This window comes from Sphaeramia orbicularis, chromosome 1 (genome assembly GCF_902148855.1).
Source record: "Sphaeramia orbicularis chromosome 1, fSphaOr1.1, whole genome shotgun sequence".
NCBI classification, from domain to species: domain Eukaryota; kingdom Metazoa; phylum Chordata; class Actinopteri; order Kurtiformes; family Apogonidae; genus Sphaeramia; species Sphaeramia orbicularis.
Window position 1 is genome coordinate 2,125,360 of NC_043957.1, and position 19,494 is coordinate 2,144,853.

Consider the following 19,494-nt stretch of genomic DNA (forward strand, 5'->3'; position numbering starts at 1 on the left):
TGATGGATGCAGCAGCAGCAGATAATAAATAACGATAATAAAGGAGCTGTTACTTAGAGAGTTAAATCAAAGTCATTCAGGAGTATATGCTGGAGCTGTTCAAGCTGTTTTGGGTTTGATTCAAGATCAAACCTAATTTCGTACAGTGCCTTCATTTTTCAGTATTTTGTGTAATATTTTGTGTGCTATTTTTTAAAATAATACCAAGTGTTTCTGCGGCTAAACAGAGACAGAGCTGTTAAACGGATTTTCATCGTTCTGGTGACAGTAGTCGCTTTTCCATTGACCCTCAAATTGCACAAATATAACTTACACATAAAAATTTACGAAACGATACTTTCACCAAAACTCTACTTTTTCAATTAAAAGTTTCTGCGCTGGCAAGAGCGGGTTTTTCAGGCATAGCGCAATTGGTATATCACACAAAACTGCAATGAAAAGACCTTTTTGTGCAACTAGAGTCACGTGAATAAAACAACCCGGATGTTGACGGACGACACAACAAGTGAAGAAGAAGAGTTTTAAAGAAAACATGGTGCAGTACGTGTGGATACACCAGGAAACTGAATAATTGTTTAATTTAGTATGAGATAGAGGGGTAATATATAATAATAATGAATATATCTGTAAATCAACACCATATTTATGTTCATCGCCATGTTTATGGAATGACTTCTCGTGTCATCTCGTGATAATAAATAAACAAATCATCGCATTTGTGATTTAATGGAAAAAAACATCATACATTTTTGTTTTTTTAACATTTAGTATATATCAGTAAAGTTTTACACAGATGTCCAATGGGAAAGAGACTACAGACAATAAAGATCTATTCTATTCTATTCTATTCTATTCTATTCTATTCTATTCTATTCTATTCTATTCTATACTCTGGACTTTGACTGTCCTCACTGTTTGAAGTAGTGATGTTGTGCCTAATACTCCTGACACTGTCAAATGCAGTGGATACATTTGCATAAATCTTTGCTTAACCAGGTTTATTGCCACAGACGTTATTAGTCTGTGTGGCGCCGCAGCTTTGAGCTTCAAAAAACCTCGGCCACAGTCTTGAAGGACCTGAATCATCACTGCTGACGCCGTATTCCCTTGTTGCCAATTAAACAGAAACAGAGAGGATTCATCTGTGGGGTTGGTAGATTTTGGTGGATTCTGTGATCAGTCCCAGGTCATGCACAGTCATGTTTGAAGTGTGAAATATACAGACTTTTTGCCAGACGAAATGTGAGCATGTTTGTCTAAATAATATTCTATGAAGTCTTCTCCAACTGCCTAACTCTCCATGTAGTGTGAGTTTTCCTCTACCTTTAGGTCCGAGCAGCTGAGCCTCGGTGGCTTTTCTTCCATCTCCACATCGGGCTTCGTCAAACGGAGGACACTGTTCGCCTGTTCCGGCCACCACTTCTCCATTACCTGAACATACATCAGACAATTACTGCATTTATGTGGAATCAGTGGAACTTAACCCATACAGACCCAAACAGCCACCGGTGACACAAACCATCTACTGATCTAAACTGTTTAACACCTGCTGATCCACTAATCCTATCAATACATGTCAATAACTGGTGTAAAATACAGTTTGTCATCTTTTCATGGTCATCAGATATGACCCATTTGGATGTTCAGAGGCTCCGTGGTTACCATGGAAACACGGTCATCTTCTCCAACATTAATTCACCAGTAAAACCCATGGAGTTGGATCAATGACAGTGGATGGACACACTGGTTTTTACAGTCATTTAGCAATATCTTTGCTGAAAAAGTAACTTTTTCTTCATTTTTCTCTGTTTTGATATAATTAACTTTGAATTTACTCTGAGTTTTCATGAACATCTACATGATCAGTGAATTAAATATAGGAAAATACACGATTTACACCAAAAAAATGCAACATACAGAGGATAATATTATTAAAAAAATGGTGATAAATCAGTTAAAGGTAAAAAATAGAGAAAAATTCATTTGGGAATTGCCACAAAAAAAGCACTGGGTCTTTATGGGTTAAACCTGTCTGCAACATCTCAATCAGTTTAAGAAAGGGTTGTTAAACATGCGGCCCGTGGGCCAAAACAGGCCCACCTATGGTTCCAATCAGGCCTGCAGAATGAATATGTGAAATGCAAAAACTGAACTGAAGATGTTAACAGACTCATTTTAGTTCCAAACTCCAAAAATGTACTAATATTCTGCCTTTTATTAAATGTTTTGTGCATTTATAGATCCACTGTGATCTGTAAGTTGTGATGTGCATGTGTGAATGACAACCAGAGGCATGACTGCACTTGTTTTTTATAAGAAATTTCAGGAAATTCACATTTTTTGAAAGAATAGTTTGTAAATGTGAACATTTTCATTATGTATTTTTTGCTTTTTTTCACTCTACAAAACAGAGAAAAGTTCAGAGTTCATATTATTTCTAAGTCATTAATATGTTCTGTTACTGGTCCTGCTTCAGATCAGACTGGGCTGAATGTGGCCCCTGAACACTCCTGCTTCCAGATGACAAAGTGTGGATGCATGTAAACATTCTATACAAAATAAGCAGCAGCAGAAAACATGTGATCTGACACTGACAGTTTTCCGTCAACAGGAAATGGAGTTCAGCCTTACTAATGAGGTCGCGGGCGCCGCTGAGCATCTTGGGGCGGTAGATCCGGCGTGAGTTGGTGTCTGACACATACAGCTGCCCCGTTACTGGGTCAGTTGCCAAATAGTAGCGGTGAGCCGGGTTGTTGCTATGGGAGAGAGAAAGAAAAGAGGAGGGAAAGAGGGAAAAACCTTGTTAGAATTGAAATGTTTCAGGAACACCACAGAAGCTTTTAGGACTCTGCACTGACGCCAACATCATCCATTTGTCTTTGGTAGATTGTTGCATTTGTGGACACGTGAGAATCAGAATACTTTATTAATCCCAAGAGGAAATTATTGTGTTACAGTTGCTCCATTCAAATCGAATAAAAAACAGCAGGAGAGAAATTACTAATACAACAACAAAAAAAAAGAATAACTAAATCTAGCTCTAAATATAAAAATATACATCTACAGTCATGGAAAAAATTATTAGACCATCAAAAGTCCTCAAAAACAACGGTTCTTTAATCCAGTCCTAACTCCTGTGTGTGTCATGTGACTAAAACAGACAGAAAAGAAAACATGGAATGAATAAAAGCACTGTTTTTGTCAGTACAATGACACAGATACTGATGGAAGAACTGAAGGGATTTTGGTTTTTATCAAGAAAACCTGTTAAATGCATAGATATCAGCTGTGAAATTAAACTACGATGAGCTAGTTTTGTTGGTATCATTGTATTTGTCCAAACAAATGGACCTTTAGTTGTACCAGGCATTAAAATGAACAAGAAATTGGAGAAAACAAGGGTGCTTTAATAATGTTTTCCACAACTGTACATCAATGAAACAGTACGTATATCTATGAACCCACGTCTATTTAAAAATAGAGCATTTCTAATCAATATTGAATAAATATTTCATTGTTATTGCAGAACATAACATTATTGCATGACTTATTGCATATAATTTCACAGTTGCAAGTACTTCCTAGTATTTCTTGGATATTTACTTCAAATTTAACACAACGCAGTGAAAAATACACTTTTTTTTTTAAACTTAGAGGTTACGATAATGTACCTCCGAAGGCCAAGTTTTTGACTTTACAAGGCCCTGATGATGAAAAAACAATGTGGGGTGGTCGAATAAATTGTTCTGCAACCATAGCTCTGAATATGTATATAACAAACTTACATATTAAAACGTTCTATTAAAACACAATTAGAACACCAACTTGTACAATAACTACTGGACAATATATTATGAATCTGTCAATTAAAGAAATATCCATAAAGAATTGTGCAAAAATGGTTGTGTTATTAAACTGACGTGGTTATAAGGTGGAGTTAAACAGTGTGATGGACCCAGACTGGAGTGGTTTGTAGTGTCCTTCAGTGGTGTATTTGGATGGAATCAGTCTCAGTGAACGTCCTCCTGTGACTGACCAGACCAGCTGGAGGGGGGGTGGAATTATCGAATACTGTCCTAACATGAATGAGACCTGCATCTGAAGCCAGACCAAAAAACACATATTTAGTATCACACATCTGTGTCCCTGAGCTCTACAACCTCCTGAACAGAACCTTTCATCAGACACTTTTGGGCTGTGGTTTTGACACCCCCCCCCCCCCCCCCCCCCAGACCTGCCCCGTGGGTCAGCGTGGTAATCGGTCTAAACTCCACAGAGGTATTACCCAGCAGAATACCGAGTCAATTTAATCTGATACTTCATCAAAGAACGGGGCTTTGTAAGCGGTGGGTTTTGGTTCATAGTCAAATATTTCAGCAGGAGGTGACAGTTCATTTTTCTGACTCTCACTGCAATGATTATTATTCACTAATGGAATCCACACCGAGTTTGTGTTTAACGTGTTGTGCTCTGTTTCAGCTTTTATCTCAACATTGGCTGATGGAGATCCAGATGAAGATCAATTCAAGAAAAAGTCGTTCTTGACACTTTGTCTAAGAAGTTTCCAGATGAACAAAATTGTATTACACATTACAGTACATAGATTTATTTTTTCAGCTCCTCAGCATTTTTATACACACAAAGCATTTCCATAATTTAACCCTTTCATGCACGAATTATGAGAACCTTAATGAACATTTTTCCTGAGTGTTTTTATTCCTCTTTAGGCATGAAAAAAACAATGCGATTGAAAATTTTCTTCTGAAAAATAAATAAAAATAAAATAAAATAAAAATAATTTTAAAAAAAAATGCATTAAAAATAATAATGAAAAAATAAATTCTTATGAACCTATTTTTCATGAAGTTGCAAAAATGTCCACTCAGCTGGACACCACACGTTTAATTTTTGACGCACAGAAACATGTATTTACTGATAAATTGTGTGAAAACTAAGGGGAGGGCTTGTGAGTCTGAGGGTTTATGCTCGGGAGAGATCTACATAATGTTACCAATTCATGTCAGAAAAGATATGTAGTGTCTGAAAACTTTAATAAAGATATGTGTAAAAAAAACAAACAAAAAAAACAACGAAAAGAACAACAAAATCCATGAATATACAAGAGAACAGCTGTAGAACAGCTGTCCACTGTAGTGACCAGTGTGCATGAAAGGGTTAAAGGAGTGATATTTGGCTTTTTTAAATGGAATACTGCTTTTTCAGACATTTCCCTGTGGTCTCCATAAACTGTAAATGCTCTGCTTGGGCTGAATTCTTCATTAATCCAACTCCCCTTTAAATGCACAGGAGCCACTGCACCCCCCCCCCCACGATGTTGACTGTGCTTTCATTGTGTGTTTGTTCACACAACCAACAGCTGAACATTTTAAGTAATCGGCTCCAAGTTTGGGCATATTTTCAGTTTTTACTACAGTTGCTGCTGCTGACAAACAATTATGTCGAACTCAGAGAAACGTTTATCGTAAGTCTTGACCTTATATGTGCAAATGTGACATAACTAGTTATAAAACGCAACAAATTAAGCAAGAATTGAAATGGGTTGTAGACTGCACTTGTTTTTGGCCAAAATGAATGTAAAGATAGTTTTGCAGCAGCTGGAGAGTTCAAATTCAAACTGTGTGAACTATTAGGATCCAAATACGCAAAGAAATGAACCACAGACTAAGAAAAGTGGGTTTAGACAAATATGAGCCCTTTAAGGGATTAACTCCCAACAGCAGAGTTAGGGTAAGGGTACCAGGGTCAGTCTGGTACCAGAACACACTTAGTTCTACCAAAAACAACAACAAATCAACCCCAAGAATAAAGATAACACCGGCCTACAATTTTTTAGAAATGATTTGCTTCAGACATTAAATGTGCTAAATGTTACGTATTTTAATAAGATTAACTGGAAAATAAATGACAAAAGTGCCGGTTTGCTGATGTTTTCAAAGTATATGATGAAGTGTTATTCCACATATATATTGGTTTATGTACATTTATATAATAGTTTTAGAAATCTTCCACTAAATAGAACCTGTACAGTGAATGTATTCTAATGTGCAGACAGTGTTTGGAAGCAGATCTTGTAGCTCTGAGACAAATATTCCTTTTGAGTCAAACCCATTCTCTCCTTAATTCTTGAATTTCACATTTTGACCCAAGGCTGTGTCTTGGAAAGTTCAGCCAACCAGCATTTAGGACTGGATTTTTCTTTATCAGTGACTCTCATGTGGTAAAATTTCATTACTTTTATTCTTGTAGACCAGTGGAATTGTTTCCACACATCTGTATTATGGTATCATTAAGTTTTATTCTTCAAACTAAAACTCATAGGCGCTTATTTTAACAGTCGCTCAAAGCAACACTACGTCTTAGAACCTTCATGTGCTGCATCAGCTGATAGTTTACATTATAGCTCTGTTAGCTTAGCTCTGTTAGCTTAGCTCTGTGTTTAGACTGAAAACAGTCACAGTAAAAGCACTAATCACCTCTGTTTTCTGTTCGGTTTGTGTAGTCGGTAGCTGAACTAAAGATCTGTTTGGAATCCAACAAACAAGGTCAGAACTGTCACAGTTTAGTCTGCACCACCCATCAACAAACGGCAATTTAGCAAAGACAAGGACATCCCATAATAACTTTATACCTTCATAAACCTCAAAATCAAACTCGCCCGAGTGGGAGAAACACTGTGATTTTCGCATCAAACTCCATTCTTTTCACTGACAGCTGAGTCCAGTGGAGAAAACAACAGAGCTTACTCACTACTCCCTCTGGTGGTCACATAAATTCACCAGCCCATCGGTGTAAATACATTCAGTGTGTGTTTCCATAATCGAATATGCAGTGACATCTTTAGGAGAACTTCATTCTAAACACTCAGATGATAATTCAAGGTCATTTTTATAAGTAGAAACACTACATATATCCTCTTTAAAACACTGTACATAAAACTACAGATTATTCCCCATGAAGCCAACTTCGTTTTGCACACAATGGCCATGAAATGAACTTTAACCCATAAAGACCCAGTGCTACTTTTGTGTCACTTCCCAATTTTTTTTTTCTGTATTTAACCTTTCTTAAGTGATTTATCACCATTTATTGTATATGACCTTCTTTATTTTGTATTTATTCTGTGAAAATCTGTTTTTTTCTTATATGTAATTCACTGATCATGTAGACAGATTAAAGTTGAGGATTACACTGGTCAACAACTAATTTATTGTTTAAGTTTTTTTAGCTGATTTAGGATAATTTTGGTGTGAATCCAAAAATCACATTAATTTTGCTCAATCAGGTCAACTTTCTGAACTATGCTACATATTGGCTTTTGAACCTTTTTGCTTACATTTATGGGCATTTTCACATCATATGATACAAAATTCTTTCATATTTCTTGCAATAAACAAATTCTGAAGATTTTACTTTTGCCAATTTATGATTAATGTTTTTTTTAATATTACAGGTGAATGAAATGGCTTCGACTAGAAGATCTTGCAAAAATAAGCCTGACGTATTCTGCTACATCTGCGGTGAATACACCATTGTACCTAACAGGAATCAAGTCACAAGTTTCATAAAGTGTGCTTACCAATCTGATTTTGGTATTAATTATTATATTTTGTGAGAAGATCAATTTTTTCAAAATCAAATTAGCAAAAAAACCTGACTTGATTGAGAAAAACAGATGTCATTTTTGGGTTTAGCGGTGCAAAATGGTCCGAATTCAGTTGAGAAAACCTAGACAAACATTTTTTTGTAACCCAGTGTAATATGATAAGAACTTAGAAATACTATCAACTCCAAAGTTTTCTCTATGTTTTTGAGTGAAAAAAGTAAAATTCCATTATTAAAATGTTTACATCTACGAGCCGTACTTGAATATGAACAACCTGAAAATTCTGAGGAAAAATAAGAGTAATTTTAACAATATTACACCTCAGTTTATCATTTATACATGTGCATCCCAATGTACAGATCCTAGTGGATCTACAAATACACAAAACATTTAATAACAGGCAGAATATTGTTCAAATACTATATACTTCTCTTAAGACATTTCAGGTTGTTCATATTTTTTATGAAAAGTCAGTCTGTAAATGTAAACATTTTTGTGTAATTTTACTTTTTTGACACTAAAACGAAAAGAAAAAATTAGCTTTTTTTCCCTTATTTATAGTTTATTATGATAGTATTTTCCTGGTCTGACCCACTTTACATTGAACATCCTTGACTGACAATATCTTCAGTGTAATTTTTACATTTCACAAATCCATCCCAGGGGCCAGATTGGATCCTTTAGCGGGCCGGTTTTGGCCCCCGGGCCACGTGTTTGACACCAGTGTCTTAAACCAAAGTATCAAGGGTTAATTAACACAATAAGAAAAAGCAATTGATTAAAAAAGGTTTCGAAGTGAAAGGTGAGACACTGGTGATCATTTCCGCCATCGTGTGACAGAAAAGCAGACGACTGTGTGCGCTGCTATTTTGCATATGTGTAAAATGTCTTTTTTCCATCTTCTTCTTTAACATCTGGGTGAGAAACATGGATCTGTTTCTAATGTGAGACTCACAATCATATGCCTCCTTCAAATCACAACTTAAACACTGGATGAAGGAAAACCAAGCCTGTGACCATCAGCAGATCATCCTCACTGTGTTGTTCTGTGTGTTTTTAGGATGTTTTGCATTTCTGTCTACTGTCTTTTCATGATGTCTTTTACAATATTTTGCCTTTTCATCAACTGTCTTTCTTGTCACCTGTCTAGAGACTACAGATGGAAATTAGCACTGCTGCTACAATCTGGCATATTTACAGCTGCAATTGTTGTAGATGTTCATTAATATGCACTGTCCCTAATAAATAAATTAAATTAATTAAATTTTATGTACACTAACAGTACGTACAATAACAGTGATGTGGACGCTAAGGGCCGTGACTTGACGGTGACACACTCCCAGTGATGCCTGCCACACTGTCATGTGAAATCCATCGCACACACACACACACACACACACACACACACACACACAGTCATGGATATGCACCTACTCGCCTCCAGCCATAAGTCTCAGTGGTTGGTGATAATCAGCAGATGATCACAGGCTGTTAATTAAGACGGCTAAAAATAGACAGACTGTGTGTGACTCAGAGGCAGTCTGTGTTTCTCTGTACTCACGAGGACCAGAAGTCGGGCACGTCCTTTTGTTTTTTTGCTCGACAAATTAAAACCACAGTCAAACCGGGACTTTTGGAAACAGAAATCTGGCGTGTACACTTAGAATCACAGGCAAAAATCTGCAGCAATTTACACTCCGTAAATGATTTGACCTGTCAATTCTGTGAGAATATGGCGTGAAGGCGGTCAGTCTGTTTCCACATCTGTCTGCAAATTCAACACAACATCTTGATGATTCAGCATCTGCTTCTGTCATTAATTTTACACATTTAAGGAGGATCCGTTTGTCAGCTTCTCAGGCTCGGCGCCAGCAAAACAACTTGGGAGGATTTTATAGACAAAGACTATTTAAGACAAGCCTGAGAGTGTGTGTTTTATAGATGAATGCAGAAAACACCCCTCCTGAGGATGCACTTGACATGTGAATACCACTTGATCATGTAAATATGTCAGGACACATTATGAGATGTGACAGAACGGGAAAGAGAAAGAAACAAGGACGGCAGGAAAGACAAAAGACAGGCAAGTTACAAAGGAGTATGATGATAAAAAAGAAGGAGCTGGCTGTGTCTGAATGTAGGAGGGATGGAAAATCAGGAGGCAGGAAGAAAAATAAATGACTGGAGGAAAAAAAAAAAAACAGAGGACGGAGAGATCAAAACAAGATCTTGAGAGAAGAAGAGGAGAAACAAGAAAGGAAAGTGGTGACACAAGGGAGGAGAAAGTGAAACAATGATAAGAGCAAATGAAACAGGATGATGATGTGAATAAGTAAACATGAACGTAGGCGGAAACTCAAAGACACCCAGTCCTCCCGAGAGAAAACTGTGTTTTAATTAAAAAGTGAAAATTAATTGAAAACTGCATTTGGATTTGTGAGAAAAAATGAGTCCAGTCAGTGTGAGTAGCCGGTGGCAGTGGTCTGTATGTGCGACAGCAGATACACAGCCAAGAGAAACCCGTTCATGTTTAGACGGTTGGAAGACGCAACAACTGAACCTATCACTGGTGACGCTGCTGAAAGACTGGAAAAACAAAACAAAACACTGAATTCAACTCATCAAGGCTGTGACGGTTTCATTTCAGTCTAAATCTGCACAACATGCAAAAAAAAAACAAACTTATATTTGTTTATACCTGTATATATCCATTATAAGTTCTACATATGTCTTCTATCTACATTACAGAGTTGGCTTTCAAGATCTTTTAGTATTTCACGTAGTTTCCTATATTGTCAATATTTTTTGGCACAGTTTTTGTAATATTTTTTATAGTCTTCTTTTGCATTTTAAGTGTTTGCTGCTAAAAAGAAACAGAGCTGCTACACTGATGTTCATTGTTCCTGTAACAGTGACAAAAAAGACGGATTGCACTGCATTCTATTCTATTCTATTCTATTCTGTTCTATTCAACTGTGCTGTATTCTATTCTATGCTGTTCTATTCTATTCAACTGTACTGTATTGCATTATATTCTATTTTATTCTATTCTATTGTACTGTAGTGTATTGTGTTCTGTTCTATTCTATTCAATTAAACTGTACTCTATTCTATTCTATTCAACTGTACTGCATTCTATTCTATTTTATTCTATTATACTGTACTGTATTGTGTTCTATTCTATTCTATTCTATTCTGTTCTGTTCTGTTCTATTCTATTCAACTGTACTGTATTCTATTCTATTCAGCTGTGCTCTATTCTATTCTATCGTACTGTACTGTATTGCGTTCTATTCTATTCTATTCTATTCAACTGTACTGCATTCTATTCTATTATACTGTACTGTATTGTGTTCTATTCTATTCTATTCTGTTCTATTCTATTCAAATGTACTGTATTCTATTCTATTTTATTCTATTATACTCTATTCTATTCTATTCTATTCAGCTGTGCTCTATTCTATTCTATCGTACTGTACTGTATTGCGTTCTATTCTATTCTATTCTATTCTATTCTATCGTACTGTATTGCGTTCTATTCTATTCTATTCTATTATATTCTATTCAGCTGTGCTCTATTCTATTCTATTCTATTCTATTCTATTCTATCGTACTGTATTGCGTTCTATTCTATTCTATTCAGCTGTGCTCTATTCTATTCTATTCTATTCTATCGTACTGTATTGCGTTCTATTCTATTCTATTCTATTCCCTCTCTGTAAAATGCTGACTGCCCTTCCACAGTTAATTGAATCCATTTATCCACATCATTCACTCAAATCTTAAACAAACTCCTCCTCCTCCTTTTGAAGTCCATCCGCTGTGAAGTAGATGCAGAGGCAGAGGCCAGTATAAAAGTCTAGCCAATAACCATGTGTCTGCACCAGTGAGCTTTACAAGCACCAGGGAATCATGTTTGGGAAGCTTTAACGCCCTGAATGTTGTCCTTTAGGCTCCACCTCACTGATGTTTGGAACTAAACCTGAGTCCAGTCTGCAGGATGGAAAACAGTTCCACTGGAAGAACTGCAAGAGGTTTGTTCATACTGAGCAACACCTGGAAATATAGACGTGCAAAAACAGCATTATAACAAGCATTTAAAGTCTCTATTAGTGAAAAGAATGACTGCATGTTATGATTGTGTGTGTTATAGATACATATAAATATAAATGCCAGTATTTCTTCCTGCATAGATAAAGCTGTCACATCCAGTCTCAGTAAAACTTACAGGTATTTCCATGAAAAACCCAATTTTCTAATAAAGAAATATAACTGTTCTGGCGTTAACAGGATGATTTTAGACTTTCTTGAAGTCTAAATCAATGGTTTATACAGTGATCCTTTTTTATTTAAGATCACTGACAAATATAGAGCTGAAGCCCCTCCTGTTGACCTCACTGTGTGAAAATTAATATTAAAATTAACGGTGAAGCTGTTTCAATTATACCATCATATACTTGTATGTCACTCACAGTTTGTGGTAAAAGTGTTGAAGTATCAGACTGTGAAAATGTAAATATAGAGACAACACACCTGACAGTCATGGAGGTGACATCACTGGAACTGTCTCTGATGCTTCTACATGACCAGACCGATCATTAGATCTGCATCTTTTAAGACTTTTTCACCTCGTTCTTGAACAATGAGGTGAAATACGCCGAGTGAACGACTGTTTTACAGTTGATTTGACTCAAAAAGTAGATGAAACTTTATTTTATTCACTGAAACTGTAACTGTCTTGGCTTGTCAAATCATCTCTAATTTGACAAACATATGTGTAAATGGGTTTGGTTCTATGATGTTTTTTAAATCCGATTTATTTTTCCTGAAGAAATTAATTCGGAACTAAAGTACTTTCTCTTCTGTTTCCATGGAAACGTTAAACCTGAATAAAGGTTTATGTGAGAAACGTTTATTGGGTTCTGGCAGCCCTTCTGTTAGCTTAGCTTAGCCCTTCTGTTAGCTTAGCTTAGCATAGTCACTGCGTTTCCATGGTCATGCGTAGCCAGTTTTTTAAAGGTGATTTGTCGTCTTTTGTCAGTGATTTTGTGAAATCCGATTCTCTCTAATTATTTCTTCAGATCTGCGACTTACTGCACTCATACAATCTGTGGACTGTTGTGTTGACGGAAGTTGGAAAATCTTTTTGTTGAAGGGATGCATGCGCTAAATTGGCTTTGCTTTAGCATTTCAGCTTTGCATTAGTTTTTATTTCCCAGATTTTATTCCTGCAGTAAGTCACATGACCATGATCTGAGCCTCAGTTTGTGATCATATTGACCCCAGCGGACTAAAGGAATGATTAGGGAGAACTGAACTGACCCAAATCACTCCTAAAATACTACAAATCACCTCTAACAGCCTGGCTACGTCTGAGCAGAGGAATGAAGCCATTATGCTAAGCTAGGCTAAGCTAAGCTAACAGAAGGGTTGTGAGAACAAGTCAGTGGGTGCACTGCAGTTCAAACTGTTTAGCCCACTGATGGAACGCATTAGTTCATGACAAATGAATGAATAAAAAAACAGTGTTGAACTGTTCCTTCAGGGTTTTTCAGGCTGGTAGATTCTAACATTCTAACATACTCTAATACTAGTTATTACTCACTTCATGGAGAAAATATGCAAAGCAATTTTTTTTTTGATTGAGAAAACTTTTAAATTACAGTCTAATTACAATTAGCAATTTATTTCCACTCAAACATGTTAGTGCAGATCAGGTTTATCAAGAACAGCACAGTTACAGTAATGGTCTGAATTGCAGTGTATGTGATGGTGCTGTGTTGGATGATATGAAGCTAAAACAACAAAATCCATGAATATACAAGAGAACAGCTGCAGAAGAACTGTCCACTGGAGTGACCACTGTGCATGAAAGGGTTAATGAAGAATTCAGACCCAAGCAGAGCATGTACAGTTTATGTAGACCACAGGGAACAGTTTGAAAATCAATAATTCCATTTCAAAAAGCAAAATATTACTCTGTTAAAACGACTGGAAAAGTGATGATGAACATACAGTTTTAATGGGGTCATTTTCCTCTGACTCTCCTCCACCTTCTAATCCTGTTATCTCTGACTCTGAACCTACACCAGCAGGATCAAACAAACACTGCGTCTGAAGATGGCCATTCCTTCCATTATGAAAAAGTGGAGCCAAAATATTATTATGGAAGAGCCCACGATCTGCACAAAGAGCCAGTAATCAGATTAGAGATTCTGGACTTCACTGAGTGTGAGGGGGTGGAATTCATTATCTGTACTGCAATCAGCCAGCGGGAGGTGATCAAGAGATTTTGGCTTCACTTTTATGGAGCTGCTTTGTCTGTGGTGATTCATAATGTCAGCAGTATAATTGTCATAAGAGGGTATTTTAGGTAAATGTCCAAAATCTGTTTTATTTACTGAAAAGACTGGAGAAGTGCTGTGTTATCTCTGGCAGAGGTGTACAAATCACCTTGAAGGCACCGATAAAGGGCAGTAAGGTTAAAAACCAAGGTTATTATCGTTAATGAAAACCGACGAAATGATGAAAACTAGAATTGTAAAAGCATTTTTGTTAACTGAAATAAATAAAAACTATAATTAAAAGAAAAAAACATAACTAACTGAAACTGTATTTTGTGTTTGCAAAACTAACTAAAACGGATAAAAATTATGGATAAAATTCCCTTCGTTTGGGTCTTTGTCAATGTCGGATTTATATAAAATCGATTTATTTCCCTCAAGCAATGTTCTCTGCTGGCACCATATGATATTTAAGGGTCTGTCACTTGTGTTCACTTGTGGTTTCCAGTCGTCTTCTGGTCCCCACTCTACCTGGAAACATGGAGACTAAAGCAGCAGAGTCCTGTCTGGGATTGATTTGAATAGGAGCACAGAGAAGAAGAGAAAAGATATATATAAAAAAAAAAAAAAAACTAAAACTAAATTAACACAAAGCGTTTAGAAAATAACAAAAACCAATAAAAATGAGCAAACCTGCTCTAAAAACTAATTAAAATGAACTGAATTAGAGAAAAAAAAAGTCAAAACTAAATAAAACTAAATTATAATGAAAAATCCCAAACTATTATAACCTTGGTTGAAACTGGGAAAAAAATAAAGTGAAATATAGAAAACACAGACAGAAGAAAGACCTGGAACCACACCCAACATGCACCCCCCCCCCCCGCTCTGTTTCAGCTTTTATCTCAACATTGGCTGATGGAGATCCAGATGAAGATCAATTCAAGAAAAAGTCGTTCTTGACACTTTGTCTAAGAAGTTCCCAGATGAACAAAACTGTATTACACATTACAGTACATATATTTATTTTTTCAGCTCCTCAGCATTTTTATACACACAAAGCATTTTCATTATTTAAAGGAGTGATATTTTGCTTTTTTAAATGGAATACTGCTTTTTCAGACATTTCCCTGTGGTCTCCATAAACTGTAAATGCTCTGCTTGGGCTGAATTCTTCATTAATTCAACTCGCCTTTAAATGCAAATGAGCCACTTCACGCTCCACCCCCTCCAGGATGTTGACTGTGCTTTCGTTGTGTGTTCGTTCATACAACCAACAACTGAACATTTTAAGTAATCGGCTCCAAATTGGGACATATTTTCAGTTTTTACTACAGTCGCTGCTGCTGACAATTATGGCGTACTCGGATAAAATGTTTGTCGGTAGTTTTGAGTTGAGGCTTAGAGTTAGGGTTAACTTGTCCTGTCCTCAGTGACATTTTCAGGCTTAAACAAGTTGAATTAACTTTGAAAGGCAGGAACAGCTGCCATGAAGATAAAAGATATAAAAAAAACTAAAACTAAGCATTTAGAAATTAACAAAAACTAATAAAAACGAGCAAACCTGCTGTAAAAACGAATTAAAATGAACTGAATTAGAGAAAAAAAAGTCAAAACTAAATAAAACTAAATTATGAAAAATCCAAAACTATTAGAACCTTAGTTGAAACTGGGAAAAAAATACAGTGAAATATATGCCCCACTTCCACTGCATGGTATCAGCTCGACTTGACTTGACTCGACTCTGCCTTTTTGTGTTTCCATTACGAGAAAGGACCTGGAATCTGGTACCTGGTACTAGTTTTTTGGTATCACCTCCGCTGAGGTTCAAGGACTGGGGACTAGATACAAAGACATGACGTGTAAACACTGCAGACCACTGATTGGTCAGACAGTTTTCTCTGTGACCCGCCCTTTTACAAAAACAGATGCAGAAGTGGACAGTAAATATAGCGGTCTTTTTAAAATTTTTTTAATCGTATGTTCTTACTCGGGTTTTTATCCCAGATTGTTTTTATCTTTTCTGGTTTTTATTGTGTTTTATTGCATCTTGTTTTTATTTATTTGATCTTACCTATTTTATTTCCTTATCCATGCTGCTAAACCGATGAGTGGTGGAACACTGAGCACTTCTTGTCCTGTCTGTAAGCGTGATCAAGTACCTGTCTTTGCATGTTTAATGTATGTGTTGTTGTAATGCCAAGGCAGTCACCTAGACTGCAAAACAAATCTACCTACGGGTACAAATAAAGTCACCTTGAACCTTGACCTTGGTACATTAATCCACATGAGAACAGCCCAAAACTACACCATGGTCAGTCCAGGAGATTCAGTCTTTGGTGGCCGACGTAAAAATTCAGACGAGACAACACGCGACGAGCGAGTTTATCAGCAACTCTGAACAGACGACACGGAAGTAACGCGCCGCATCGCTATGACAACCAGGTACTGTAAAGTGGGTAGTATCTGTAATGGAAACTGTCTGCAGGAATACCGAGTACAGCCGAGCTGAGCCGGCAATAGAAAACACAGACAGAAGAAAGACCTGTAACCACGCCCAACATGTCTCACCCCCCCCACCCCCCCAGACTGTCTCCTTGCTGGGTCTCCTTGCTGGGGGCTGTGCTAAAGTAATGACTGTGCTGTTCATCTGAGCTGACAGCAGAAGAATAGGCCTGATTCTGTGTGAACACTTGTCAAGATTAGAGGGAGGAGGAGAATGAGACGGGAAGAGAGGTAGGCCAAAAAACAGAGAAAAGGGAGGGGGGAGAGTTTAGAAGGTAAAAAACAACACAGCAACTTTCCTCCCCACAAACGTCTGGGCTTCTATAGGGACTGCATGAAAGACTGGACACAAGTTTCTGTGCTAAACCTCTGTCAGTTTACACACATCCTTCTCCAGTCGTCCTCCGTTACCAGAGGAAGAGTCGATGACATGAAGAAGTCTTGGACAGGGATCAATGAGGCGGTGGGATGCAGCCAGACGGAGGCAAAACAGAAAAAAAAAAAAAAGGAAGAATTTTGCATCTACTGGCCATGCTTGGAAAGAGGACGCTGATGATGAAGCAGAGTGAACAGCAGCGGGTTACACTGCAAACATCTACATCTGACCAAGTGGATGTTTCTCATTTCTAGTCCAAATATCGCATCACACTTAAAATCAGACAGAATCACCAAAATCACAGGTGTCAAACATGCGGCTCAGGGGCCAAATGTGGCCCGCTAAAGGGTCCAATCTGGCCTGTGGGATGAATTTGTGAAATGCAAAAATTACATTGAAGATATGAACAATCAGTGGTGTCAAAATCATTTTAATTCAGGTTCCACATCAGAACCAGTCAAATATGACCAGAATAACCTGTAAATAATGACAACCCCAAATGTTCTCTGTGTTTTTTGGTGTAAAAAAGAAAAATTATACGAAAATGTTTATATTACCAAACTATACTTTTACAAAAAACCTGAATAACCTGAACAAATATGAACAAACAGAAATATCATAAGAAAAGTAAATGCAGTTTTACCAATATTCTGTCTGTTACTAAATGTTTTGTGCAATTGTAATGCACATGTGTAAATGATAAACTGATAAAGTGAGGCAGAATATTGTTAAAATTGCACTTGTTTTTCTTCAGACAATTCAAGTTCATGTGATTCAGATTTTTAAGGAAACTTTGTAGATGTAAACCTGATCAGAATAGAATTTTCCTTTTTTCACTGTTATTATTTTACAGGTTCGGCCCACTGCAGATCAAATGTGGAACTAAACTAAAGTGAGTCTGACAGCCCTGAACTAAAGAGTAACTTTTCAGTGAGATGTAAGAACTTATTTTTAGACAACAGATCTGGAAAATCTGGTTTTAAAGAACTCTTACTAATATAATATTCACTTGTTCCACTGGCAGATTTTGTTTTTTGCTTAATTCAAGCAAAAAATCTGCTGTTTAGATCAGATTTGTTTTTTATTGTGTGTTGTGTGCATATTCGTGCACTTAATGAAGAGGAAAAACAAACAGGCTAAATGTGGCCTTACACTGGGAAAAATGCCCCTCTAAAAAAAGTAAAAAAAAAAAAACAACACTGGTCAAAAACAAATTTATTGTTTAGGTTTTTTGAGCTGATTTAGGATCATTTTGGTGCTGAATCCAAAAATCACATTCATTTTGCTCAATCAGGTCAACTTTCTGAACTATGCTACATATTGGCTTTTGAACATTTTTGCTTACATTTATGGGCATTTTCACATCATATGATACAAAATTCTTTCATATTTCTTGCAATAAACGAGTTCTGAAGATTTGACTTTTGCCAATTTATGATTAATGTTTTTTTTAATATTACAGGTGAATGAAATGGCTTTGACTAGAAGATCTTGCAAAAATAAGCCTGACGTATTCTGCTACAGTTTATAACACTTAATAAATACATCCTGTTAGAAAATAATTTTTTTTCTCTTAAAACCTATTTTGGGTGAGAACTACATAAAAAATCAACTGATAAAGTCACAAAAATGTCATCAATTTTGTGAGAAGATCAAATCAAATTAGCAAAAAAACCTGACCTGATGGAGAAAAACATGTCATTTTTGGATTTAGCGCTGCAAAATGGTCCAAATTCAGTTGAAAAAACCTAGACAACTTGCAAAAAACATTTTTTTGTAACCCAGTGTAATAATAATAAAATGAATACAATATACATTTGCTTGAATTAGGCAAAAAAAAAAATCTGCCTTTGGAACAAGTGAAAATGATCTTGGTTAGATTTCTTGAAATCAGACTTTCCAGATCTATTATCTATAAATCAGTTCTTCTGTCTCACTGAACAGTTCCTCTTTAGGTGATTCTGTCTGACTTTAAGTGTGACAAGATATTTGGACTAGAAATGAGAAAAGTACACTTGGTAAGATTTAGATTTTTGCAGTGTAGAAACCCCTCTGGCACCTCCATGAGCTTCAAATGGAACTTTAACCGATGATCACTTTGACTTTCGACGTGTTTGGATAAGACACTGTATGATGACATGAAGCTTAGAAGAATTCAAGTCCAACATTTGTTCGCAAACACATTCTAAATGCAAAAAGACTGTGAACCAACCAGGAATATTTCTGTGCTCACAGTTAGGCTTACCTCTTCCCTCAACACTATGACTTCAAAAAATATAGTTCTGATCTCCCTGTATGTCAGTGCCGTGTTCTATCAAGAATCAATAGCAGTTGAATGTGTGAGGTTGTCAGGTTGTGTCTGTATGTTCCAGTCCTGTGGTCTGGATGCAGATCAATCTGACAACAGAAGTGGGCGGGACTTTCACTGGAGGAGAACTCAACTCATTCAATCAAACTCATATGAGTTCTATCAGTGATCAGTAGGAACTATACTGACATTTCGAACCCTTTACATGTTATATCTTGCTCATGTTGCTGCTGTGCATACACCTTAAAGTGTCACTGCTAATGCAAATGGTGCAATATTGTACAAATGAAGTGGTTTTTATCTTTATTTTAGTAGTTTTATAGTAGTCCTTATTCTATTTTATAGTTCCTATAGTTCCTTCCTATATATATATATATTTTTTAATCTATTTTTACCT

The 19,494-nt window shown here is 36.4% G+C and overlaps 1 protein-coding gene across 1 annotated transcript in view; it reads right to left on the reverse strand.

Annotated features, from left to right (window-relative positions):
• tenm3 (teneurin transmembrane protein 3) overlaps positions 1–19,494 on the reverse strand; it is a 776,142-nt gene that overhangs the window by 102,554 nt on the left and 654,094 nt on the right. The window contains exons 33-34 of the mRNA XM_030128911.1: positions 2,632–2,756; positions 1,324–1,431 (exon numbers count right to left, since the gene is read on the reverse strand). Coding sequence (XP_029984771.1) covers positions 1,324–1,431; positions 2,632–2,756 — 233 coding nt within the window. The remainder of the gene's footprint in view (positions 1–1,323; positions 1,432–2,631; positions 2,757–19,494) is intronic.